The 12,370-nt window shown below is 40.0% G+C and overlaps 1 protein-coding gene across 1 annotated transcript; it reads right to left on the bottom strand.

Moving 5' to 3' along the window:
• Positions 1 to 61: 61 nt before the first annotated feature.
• Positions 62 to 9,024, bottom strand: LOC146466465 (uncharacterized). The gene is made up of 6 exons (XM_085127308.1): positions 8,699 to 9,024; positions 8,492 to 8,516; positions 7,345 to 7,523; positions 6,830 to 6,975; positions 5,516 to 5,691; positions 62 to 1,093 (listed from the first exon to the last, which is right to left on the bottom strand). Exons 1-6 carry the CDS (start codon positions 8,729 to 8,731, stop codon positions 843 to 845), a joined length of 810 nt encoding a protein of 269 aa, XP_084983434.1. The 5' UTR covers positions 8,732 to 9,024; the 3' UTR covers positions 62 to 842.
• Positions 9,025 to 12,370: the final 3,346 nt, after the last annotated feature.

The following is a 12,370-nucleotide window of genomic DNA, read 5'->3' as shown; positions in this document are numbered from 1 at the left end:
CGGACGTTTCGGGAATCACGACGTCTAAAAACAACTTAAGTGAAATTCACATATCCCTTCTCTGTCCTCTTATTTTTTTCTTGCTGACATTCAGGAGGAGAGAACTGGTACTTGCAATGACCTCTCCCACGAAAAAACATTTTATTAGCAGTGGAAAAAACCACCCAGCCAGGTGCAAGTTGCATCTAAAAATCCAGCGAATGAATGGCAATATGTATCAAGCCTAGAGCTAGAACAATTTCATTGCAAAATAATGTGTCACGTGCTGATGGCTCGCTCTATGTCTTTTGGGGAGGGGTAGAATCGTCAGTACAGTGTGCCAGACAGCGAGCCAGGTCTGATCACGATTCACTGTTATGACAATGAGAGGAACATATTGGGAAAACAAGAAGAAAGCTGAGATTCTTATGGAAAGGATTATTTCTGTGCCCCCTGAAACAGTGGTAGTTTTTTAATATTCTTATTCTATAAGATTTTTAGTGAATGTAGACTTTGCAAAGTCTCGTCCCTTGTCCGTGTAAAAACTAATCAACGTAGTTCTGCATTTGTTGATCATCGGAGATAATCAACAAAATCATTTTCCCCTGTTAACCAATATGTAAAAAAAAAAAAAAAAAAAAATGTAATTAAACTTACAGTGTATCCTCGGATTTTGAAACACGTTTTTAATAAAATTCTACGCCAATCAGAGACATTGTCAATGTTGAATGACAAGAGTTCTTTGTATGATGTTTTGCATGACGCCAAACAGCATACGCTTCAGAAGTCGCCTACCAAAGCCGTACGTAATTGCTGTACACATCTTTGCCTTTATGTTATCAACCACGCAGACTCACTGTATATTATGAGTTCGGTTCCAGTTTCTCGAAGTAATCTACATCTTTACTTGGGACCAGTCCTTTTATGTTGCTCACGCTCCTGTCGTCATTCAGCTCACAAGTCCCTTCTTTGTAATAGTTGTATGATTGACACTTGAGATCACGTGCACAGTATAGCGAACATACCATGTTGCTGACAGTGGCGCGTACATACATCACGTGACCTACTAACGTTGCGTCTTTTTTGACGAGGAAAAAGGATGCACTTCTTTTTTCTGAGGAAAAGTAAAAAAAACGGTCAAAATATAATTGCTCTCACAGGAAGTTGTTGGGAAAAGTTGCGTAATTACTTGTTGTAAGTCACTACTTTATCTACGTTGCATTACTTAGTGATCAAGTTACAGCAAAATACACATGGGCCTCTCCAGGAATTTTTGTTCAATAAAATTACCCTCTTCCGGAAATTTAGAAGATCCTCTCAATTTTTCGGTGACATTCACGGAAACGGATAACGAATTTACCGAGTTTTAATATCCTGCTGTACCCTATAGTAAATTACTTCATGTTTCCCTGACATTTTTCTGAAAATCTCTCCAGATTCGAGGAGGAATTTCCTGTGAAACAGGCCCTTGATCTTGGATACCTAAGGGTTGCAATCTCCCCTGCTCGTAAATCTATTTATCGTTACATTTTCAAGGGAACGTGTTTAATGTGCAGAATTGGCTTAAAAGCTATGAATAGTACACAATACCCATCGACAATTTGACAAGGACATGACAAGGGACATGAATGAAACGTTTCTTTCCCTACGATGTCTTCGGGGGACTTGCCAGCCTTAATATTAAAATGGCTGAAAAAAGACAAAAATACAGCCGACAGCGGTACCTCTGGACACTTTGCCGGAGCGTTGTACCATGACGATGCACCACGAGATTTCGGCCCGCGGTTTGCTTATGCCAGCTGGAGATGGTTCCGCGCTGCTTTCCGATATCTTGTCCCCGACAAGACAGTGAGGGAGAGAAAAGTCGGCCCCTAGACCATATGAGACAGATCCCTTTCGTTGGCGCCTCAGTTCCACCTTACTGACTTAAACTGAGATTCAGCCATGTATATATATGACAATGTAGTCATTTTGTCTTCCATGTGGTACGTTTTGAGGTTTGAGCATGCGCACGGGCTAAAACGATATAATCACAGAGGGATGAGTCGTGGTCAAACAACCTGTAGTCTTGGAGGTACCGCTAGTCTTGGACTCCTTTTACCTTAGTTCATTCTTACAATTTTTATTGCCGATGGATTGTTGACATTGTTAAGGAAATTAGGTCGTCACTCGAAGAGCTCTGTGAAAGTCGTTGCTATTTTTCTGTTTTTGGCTATTAAGTCAACACTTATTACTGTGCCATGTAATGAAAATGTGCCGCGTTTGTTACTACAACAACTCAGATGCTACCTTTCCCCTCTTGATGTCTGGTGACATCAATTCTAACCCTGGACCGGTCTCTGCTTCGACTGCTGGTAAGATCAATTGCCTCGTGATGAAAGCCAGAAGCTTAAAATGTTATCACAAAGACAGCACAACAAACTGGGAATCCGTGAGTAACCTCCATCGCTTCCAGGACCTGATGTGCACTGAAAACCCTGACATTATATGTGTCAATGAGACATGGTTAAACCAAAATATCAGCAACTCTGAAATATTGCATTCTGGCTTTACAATATTTAGGAGAGATCAGTCTGATGGAAGTGGTGGTGGAGTTCTTATCGCAATCAAAACGGCCTCCTTCAACGTCAAAGAATTTAAACCTGAATCGGAAGCCGAGCTGCAACAGCTTGGGATCATTTTTGCCGAAATTACTACCCTTACTGGTCAAAGAATTTTATTTTGTTTTTTTATATGGGACGCCCAATGAAGACCCAAGTTGGATGGATGTATTCGATTATTTTCTGCATGAAGTTTGTGACCATGTCGACAATATGGTAATTTCGGGCGACTTTAATTTGCCAGACATCCTCTGGGACTCCATTGAAAGCGCATCGGGTGTTAACGAACTAGCCTTTATTGAAACCCTTCACGACCACCTCTTGACATGCACAACTCAATAAAAAACCCACTCGCGGCAACAACATACTTGACCTTGTAATCACTAGCGTGCCAAACCGTGTCAATGTAACCGACATATTGTCTCCAAAAGATACGGGGTCATCATTTTCCAGTTTAACGCTTTGATAAAAGCCCCACCAAAAACCCTGAGATTTGTTTACGATTATGAAAAAAGGCGACTTTGAGGGTCTGCATACGGCTCTGTCAGCAATTAACCCCTCTTTGATCATAGCCAATGACGATATAAATACTGACTGACACCAATGGAAAAAAAACGTCTCTTGAAGCGGTCTCTGACTATATACAGACCAAGAGGCTTAAGGGACGGAATCCCATACCTTGGATGTCTGGTGTCACACTTAATTTGATCAAGAAAAAGGAATCTATAAGACAAAAGCTGAAACTATCTCTCTCGAGCCACCTAAGGGAGAAGTTAAAAAAACTTGCGCAAGACAGTTAGGCGCATGCTATGGAACAGCCGTGACGAGTTTCAGTTGGTTCTGTCGAGTCCGGCCACAAAGCGTTTTTGTCGACATTAAAGCTGAATTCCAAATCGTATACAATTTCTGATCGAGTCTCGACGCCACTATAAGCCAGTGAATCCACTGAGCCAGGTAATCGTACGCCGTTAAGATCTTCTGCTGAAAATCCTCGGGAAATAGCTGTTTAACTCCTACTTCGCATCAGTTTTCGCCCATGACACCCCCTCCCCCCTTCATCTGGAAACGCTCTCAACGCGCCAGTTTCTCCTGTTATGTCGGAATTAACGCTCACGGTTAGCGAAGTCCAATCTGTGCTCGAAGCCCTTGATGTCACGAAAGCCACCCGAGTGCACAGAGAATTACAGGCCCATCTCCTTACCGTCACTGGTTTTCAAAGTCTTGGAGCGATGTGTATTTAAACTTCAAAGATAGACTGTGCGAGGTGGTAAGAGATTGTCAACATGGGTTAATTAGAGGGAAATCATGCACCTCCAACCTTTTGGAAGTTTTGGACCAAGTGGGCTCCCTACTAGACGACGGAGACCTTTGATACTTTGCCTGTCAGCTCCGGAATACCTCAGGGCTCCATTTTAGGCTCGAGATTATTGCTCATCTATGTAAATAACTTGCCCGATTCGGTCCTGACGAGCCATGTTGCCATGTTTGCCGATGACACAAAAATATATAAACAAATTAACTCTCAGGAAGATGATGCGTACCTACAAGCTGACTTGCTGCCTGGCTAGTTGACAGACATCACTTACAGCTGTCTGGGAGTTTCATTTCTTAAAAGTGTTGCTCGCTGGCAGTGAAGGGCGGGTATTTTTTCCCAGGAACGTTAAATAGTAACCGAGATTGACGTAGGGACACTCAGCTAGTGTTTAGTGCAACATACGATTAATTTTCTCTAAAAGGGTCGTTGGGTACTTCTGAATTATCCTGCAAAATCGCGCGGCGCATCGTCTGATACAGCCGAGTTGGCTAAAATCAGCCGGGGATATTCCGCAAGATTGAGCAGGATAATTGTTTTTTTTTATTATTAAACACATTAATAACAAAGCACAGTGTTATTGCAGAAAAGCTGGAGACGATCTTCCGAGGTTGTTACTTGTTCAAAGCGCTCTACCATTTTTTAATTACGTATATATAAACAATAGCCTCCATTTGGCGCGAAAATATGCTCAGATATTTGTCCGCGGACATTATCTGTTCCGAGAAGCGAACAGTTTTCCGAGAGCGAAGCTCAAGGAAAACTGTGAGCTTCGACAAATATCAGAGCATATTTTCGCGCCAAATGGAGGCTATTGTGGTTATTATCCTTCAAATATTTTTCGCAACATGTAGTAGCTAGGTTGAGTATTTGAACATTTCGTTCAAGAACAGTTTACCGTCAAAAACGTTTAGAGCGTATGTTGTTTTCCGATACTGCTTTATCGACCAGCAGGTTTATCTCGCCTTCTTTCACAAAAGCAAACCGTTCCCCCATCTTGACATTAATTTTAATTGTAAACAAGACGCGCCTTGAAGTTTTTGAAATAGGGGAATATCACTTGGGGAATATCATCGGATGTTTCCCAGTTTTAGCTGGGATATATTCGGTCACGTGGAGAGTTTAGACCAATCGCGCGTGAGCAAACATATTTGATGGATTATAAAGCAGAATATCTGTTGTGTACGGTCGACGAATATTAAGTTCACCATGACCTTATTTGGGCAGTGTTACAACGTGTGTTGAATAACAACATGAAATATCCGCTTAGAATTACTTTCGAGTTACTTTCGGGTAATTAGAGAACGTGATACAGCTCATGTGACGTCAGAACTCTGACGAAGGGTTAACGATCGAAACGTCATCACTCTAATCTCTTTACGGCGCCCCCCCCCCTCCCCCCGCCGACGACGTAGCACCACAGTTTCTTAGAAATAATCCCCTTTTGTACAGTATAGCTTGTTTATATATCGGTAGTACGGTGACCTGTTCTTGTCATCTGCGTTTTGTATCGGCTGTACGTTCAACAAAAATGATCGGCGGGTTTGGTTCGGTGCTCAGCTAGAGGTATCCACCCTACCCCCTCTCCACAACCGCGCGGAATGCCTCAGCATCATGCTCTCACCTGGTATCTTGTAGTACAAGTCTGAATCCAGGATGGGTCGGGATTTCTTTCCATCCGGTTGACGCACGCCAACGCCAAGGTGATCGAAGGAGCTTGCGCCCGCTTTCATGATGGCTTGGATAAAATAGAACTCGCCGCTGTTCAAATCTACTGGCGATGATATCTGCTTGGGGTGACTAGGAAAAAAAGGGAAGGATTAAGGATTATCATTGTTCACCAGGAAGATCTATCTAATTCGACTTAGTCAGACAATGTTTTTTGCCATTAACGGTCACCTCTCTTAAAAGCTGGCAACTACTCTGTCAGGAGCAGTTGTCCAGGTTCCTGCTTTGTGCAAAGTTACAAATAAACTGCTTTTCAGCCAGACAGAAACTGTCAACTGTTTGTCAGTTGTTAAAGGTAATATAGATAAACTGCGCGCTCGCCGTTTGATTGGTTACACCCCACTTGCCGCACTGCATTGGAGGAAATTAGACATCAACATAACAGACAGGGAAATAAAAAGCAAAGACAGCCCAGTTGTTTTGGAAACCCACCCTAAAATGCTTTTTATTTATTTATTTATTTTTTTGTTTCATGTTAATGTTTTTTCCTTTTTTATGTTATACGAGCAGCCCAGAAGAGGAGAATCGTGCTGAATGTGATTGGTGCCACGAGAACTCACATTTTTTCACCTAGACTGAACGCGTACGTTAGCGGTCCAAATATCATTTCTTAATACTAAAATAATTAAGTAACAAAAAATTTCATGGAAAACCTGGTTCTCTTCAGGTGTAGAGATACACTTTCGTCCTTTTCTCGGCTTGAAGCTTGTTCAAATTTCGACAGAAATGAAGTCTCATAAGATATCTATACCTGGCATTACGTTTGGTCAATGTCATGCAACTGCATTCGCAGTTAAGTAAGAAAGGGGCACTGTCACCGAGATTTTGCCGTATGTTGGTCAAAGCTGCTCAAATATTTGACCAAGAACCTCTTTTCTAACATGAAATTACTTTTAGAGCATCGGAAAGAAAATATGAAATTATTTTCTCCAAGGAAGAATAAACCAATAATCAGTTTTTAAGCAATTTTCCCAAACTACTCGGAAGGAACTTGAAAACACTGGCCAATTTTTTTCAAATTGCAATCCATTTCCGTTCCAAGCCATCCGCAGCCAAAGATGACATGACACTAGCTTCTGTTCATTAGTAGGGCTATTGTTAACAAAACTGAACCATTAATTTATTTTAACGTTCACATCCATACAAATATTTTTTTAGCTATCCAAAGTGACGTTACAAACAAGTGACACTGCCCCACACTTCTCCTTACCTTTCATATTCATCGGGGTTTAGGTTCAACCCAAAAGGAACAAAAATAATTCTTTTCTTGTTGTCAGGTTTGTCGCCAGAACTCAGCCACAGTTCACATTCATCTCGGCATGTCATGTAAAACACGTAAGTTCCTGTTTGGGGGGCCTTGGAGAAAAATAATTAAAACGTTATAAAACATGATATTTTACATGATATTTATAAATAATGTTTTATTGCAATTTGCGCCACTTAAGATTAGTACAAATTACGAAAACGTGTTATTACGATATACGACAGGCACTATTACTAAAAAAATGCGACGACGGTTATTACAATTTACGGTAGTTTTTTCATTTTTTCGACAACTGTTTTTACAATACACGACAGGTATCACAAATTTTCATGAAAGGAGTTACAATTTACGGCAATACAAATCTAGTCTGGAAGAGCACACGCCTTTTTGCGGCGTGAGGAGAGCTCGTTTTGCGGCGGTTGAAACGAAAGTTGGAAAAGGCCTGTCTCATGCAAACTCACCCTGTAGAAAGACGTCATTCGCTGCCCATAGTTATCTCCTATGTCCCAATGTGCAGCAAAATATTTCATTGTGTCTTTTATGTTCGGAGTGTTGTGATAACTTGATGAGAAAGTCAGATTGGAGACGTGATGGCCCGGTACAGACTGCCAAATCTCTCTTACGACTCCACGACGAAATCCTGTTTAGAACATATAAAAGAACGTTAGCCGTTAGGGTTTTGAATCTTGAAAATAAGCCGTATTCCTTCAGAAACAGTTGGCTTCTGTAGCATAATCAGTGAAATCCAGCAACTGTTGTTCGGCGGAATATCTGTTGAGGAATACCTTATACTGATTATTTCGGAAATTCGGACTAGTTGTGCATGATGAAAACTTGGTCTTTTCCTTTAGTGAAATGTAACGTAGGACTTTCGTAACACGGAAAAAAGACAAATTAAAATAAAATCTGGACAAAATGTCCTTTATAAAGAGTGAAAAGTAATCCTCAGCTAGCGTTTTCGGAAATGCAACAGCACCTTGTAAATGCGAAATTTTTTCTTCGACGGAAAACTTCAGGTAAGAAATCCGAAAAGACTGAACTTATGTTCAGTAGTGTACACATACATTCCTTTTAACAGACCGAAAATAATCATGGAAAACAGAAAACGACATTTGAAGTATTTTTCATATGGAGTGGAAATATCACTCCTCGACCCCCCTCCCCCATAGGATGTAAGTCTATTCTCACCCAAATGCATTCAACTCCCTTTTATTACTTTCTCGGACACCGTGGGGACCACGATTTGTCGTCTGCAATGCGGATAGAGTCCGTAATCAGTAACGGCAACTTTTCAGTAATTCTTCTACGCATACAGCTTCTAATCTGTCAGTAATAACGGGGAGTCCGGAATAGCGGGGAGTCTACAAGGTGAACGTTCCCTGCATGATGTTCTTAGAATTCTTCATCGGTCTGTCAGATCCCTTTTATCCACCTGGAGCACACGGCGAGCGCACCAAAAAGGATCAAAAGACTCCGATTGTGTTTGCGGGTTGCGTTTCTTTGAGCTCTTGTGCTCGAGTCGATAGCAAAAACTAGGTGTTACTCTTTTTTGTCTACGTTAATAGAGATAGGCAACTAATAAAACGAGAACTTTATATCTGCTCTTACCTTGAGCCGAGCTTCTGTTCGTGAACTGTACGCATGGAGGAAAAATATCAAAATATATAACGCGATGTTAAAATATGTGTAAAGCGGTAAAGACACACGGTACATTACGTTATACTTGACAACATACTTTTTGTAAAAAAAAAATTCGACGTTATATTTTTAGGTTGTCAGGGAAATCAACATGATTTCACAACATGTGTCACATACCTGGGCAATAGTGAAGGCAAGAATCCACAACATAGTGGTTTGGAAGATAGGCTGTCCTACTGTAGCAGTGTGGCTAGCGATAACTCATAGATTGGAGCTACGTCGGACAGAAAAGCGTATTTTCGTGTCTCCGTTGTGCAAAGAAGCCAATTTTGTAGAACTGCTAACGCTGATTTACCGGATCTTCAGAAATTGATCAGAAAAGCTTTCGCTTTTACCTTTAGTCAAACATGTCTGCGAGTTGATTGATATTTCATATCGGACGAGGCGTTTCGGTGTTTGAAAGAAAATTAAATCCAGTCAGCTTATTTCATTAACAAGCCATCTTTTCGCTCATAAGAAAAAACAATCAGGAAAAGAAGCTGATAATGTTGCATATTTAAGGCCAGTCTTAAATCAGCTTTTAATGGGTACGGCATTGTGAGATTTTTTATTAAACCTGAACAATGAACTCCATCTGTTACCAAATGATTCTAAGCTAATTTCTCTTATATTGACTTGGCTAATGGTTTCGTCTTAGGATTGTATTTTCAAAGTGGACTTAAAAGGTTTTATGATGATTTCTTTCTCATTTAAAAACTTTTCCGTGCTTTTAATCGTTACCAAAATAATCCCGTTTACTTGCTTCTATGCCATGACTCATAAGTTCTACTGAGTAAGACAATATACAATAAAGCTTAAATTTTTGATGCTCTTACTTTCCTTACACAGAACTGAGTTAGTTTCAAAAAATTCAAACGATCAAAACTTGAATTATGATATCTTTATTTTTAATTTACACCTTAAAATTAGTGGAAAGTTAGAGAGAAAACTATTGCACGAATTTTAAAATAATCCCTTTGTTGACGTCATATCGGAAAAGCCAATCACATCTAAAGATACTAATAAGATCATTTAATGGCATCCTAATTACCTCAAGTTGGAATATTTTTGAGTGGCTGTGTCTTCGTTTTCATCTTATAATTCCCATTGTTAAAAAAGAGAAAGGAAGCAGTTGTGGCATACAAACTACGTTCAGTTCAAACTAAAATTCAGTCTGTAAATCAAACTTGGAGTTTTTAGTATAGTGGACTGAAATACGAAATTTAATTTGAACAGCAAACTGATTCAGCTTTTAATGCCTTTACCATTATCTTCCATTTTCAGCAGACTTCTGTGCTGATCAGATAAACAAGTCAGACGTATTTTAAGTTCTGTGTTACTGTAAAATAGATTTAGCATTCTGTGTTTCATAGTTTTGCCTTGTCATTGCTCGGCGAAGCGCTTCTTGTGCGACTTTCACTTTGCCGGAAAATTTCTTAACACTGGTCAGAAACAGCGAACATTATAAAAAATAAAACGAAAACTTAGACTGCAATAGACAGTGTTTAACTTGGGAAATATGTTAATTAACTTGAGGTGCACTAACTCTCTGGCTGCATTGTGGCATGTTTCACGAAAGCGCACGACGTTTGAATGAATGGCAAAATTGTGTCATGAGTTTGAAGAGAGAAGACAAAACACGAGTAATTAAACTTTCCATTTTTTTCGAACTAAGTAAACGAAAACTCCACCAAGAAATCGCTAATCTTTGCCGTTTTTCTACCCAGAAACACTATTTGCGGCATTTTGTCAGATGTCGCCTTTTACTATAAGGTTGTTGTGATAACTGCCACGGAGAAGTTGCGCAATTTTGTAAAAAAAAAAGACAAATGCAAAAATTTGGAGAATGGTTTACAGAATTTTTTTGCAACAATCTCTCGGCGTTCTTCTCGCGCATTTGTAATATGCAATGAAAGGGTAATCTGCAGCCGAACAGTAACATGTGTTATATGAGAGTTTTATGAAATGATTCGGCTGAACATACAAAATGCTGGGGAGGAATTACAATATTTTATGTTCGCCGGCTTAAGGGGCTGTTTACATGGAGGGAGGAAGGTTCTAGCACTAGGAAGATCCGAGAAGGCGGAAAAACGTTTCATTGGCTTTACATGCAGAAATTTCGGCCCAAGTGGTTACCAAGTGGAGAAGGAATAACTTTCGGCCTTGAGCAGCTGAACCCCCGGCTGCCGCCATGTTTGTTCTTTTTGTCCCTTGCACTAGGATCTTCCGAGCGAAAGTAGTTGACATAGTGCTAGGATCTTCCTAGTGCTAGGATCTTTCTCCCTCCATGTAAACAGCGCCTTAAGTCTTTTTTAAATTTACTTAATCTTTTAAACTGTTTTCCTTTTTGTTATTCACGAAAAATGGCTTTTCTTAAAATACATGCTCTCCAAAGTAGAACGCTTTGAAAACAAATACATGTACTCAGTTCTCATCTTCTGGATGAACATATACTATAAAAAAGAAAGCAAGGCTGATTTCACGGCTAGGGAGACCAATGGTAGAATCCAGAGTTTTGACTTGAAAGGCAAAGCCTTTCTTCTTCAGGCTCTTACACTGAGGAAATGACTCTAAAGACAAAGAACGTTACAATGAAAAATTAGCCTGCGTCGCAGACAGTCTATACAATCCCTGGTCTTGAGTGACAAGTCCGGCTGCAACGCAGGCTATGAAACATGAATGAGAAGGGATGCAATTAGATAGCATAATAGAATAAGCTTAATCAAAATAGCTAAAGCTACATCGTTAAAAAACGAAAACAACAACAACAACAACAACAACAACAACAACAAAAAAATCCGTTACAATTCGAAATATTGGATTCTACCATATATTTCCCTAACCGTAAATGAAGTTAATGAGCCTTGCTTTCTTTTTTTATATAGAATTTGTTCGACAGCTATATGCTGATGCAGGACCCGATGGCTTTATTTTGTTGCTTACAAACACAGTTATGAATAAGTGAATGATTATCGCAGTTATATACGCAACTTAAGCAGTTGCAAAAGGAAAGCCAGAAAAAAAAATCAGGCTCGAACGGAATTTGAACCCATGACCTCTGCAATGCCGGTGCAGTGCTCTACCAACTGAGCAATCAAGCCAACTGGGAGCTAATCATTTTGTGAATTGGTAATATACCCGTAGAGGTAATGAGATGACAGTGAATGAATTTTCATACATTCACTGTCAAACACATTTATCTTCTGGAAGTTTTATCCAGAAAGGAGACTGTTCACCGTTTACGCGATTTCCTCTTCACCTTCCATATCAAGGAGAGACTTAACAAACTCATACCCATCGGCCGGGCAAGTAACTGCTGACCAAGAAGCCTGAAGACTCTGGATGGACAGTCCTTAGGGTAATCCCTAGGGTGGTGGGGAGAAATTTCTGTACTAGGTGAACGCAAAAGAAACGTTTGCACCAACATCGACTACACGCACTTTGTTCAGCAGGTTTTACCCTCCACCTTCAATCCCTTTGTACCTGTGAAGGAGACAGACTAGAAAGAGAGAACAGAACACGATTTTCACCTTTTTATTTTCTCAACAACTAAATATTTAAATAAACATATTTGGATCATCTCTATTAAATGTGAGTCAATCCTTTGACAGTAATCTCTCGATATGATCTCTTGCCTGTCACAATTGTAGGATTTAATATTGTGATCAAGGAATAGTGTCTAACCGCCCAATCAAAGACAAGACCATGAAACAAACTAGCGGTAATCAAAGATTATAGAAATGCATTCAAAGTCTAACAATAAACAGTACTTCTACCAATTTTCCTTGCATGGTGTGTCACGAAAGGAAT

Source organism: Pavona decussata, unplaced genomic scaffold (genome assembly GCF_977016875.1).
Source record: "Pavona decussata unplaced genomic scaffold, jaPavDecu1.1 SCAFFOLD_143, whole genome shotgun sequence".
Classification (NCBI taxonomy): Eukaryota; Metazoa; Cnidaria; class Anthozoa; order Scleractinia; family Agariciidae; genus Pavona; species Pavona decussata.
Note: the sequence above shows the minus strand (reverse complement) of the source record. Positions and strands in the feature narration are given on the sequence as shown.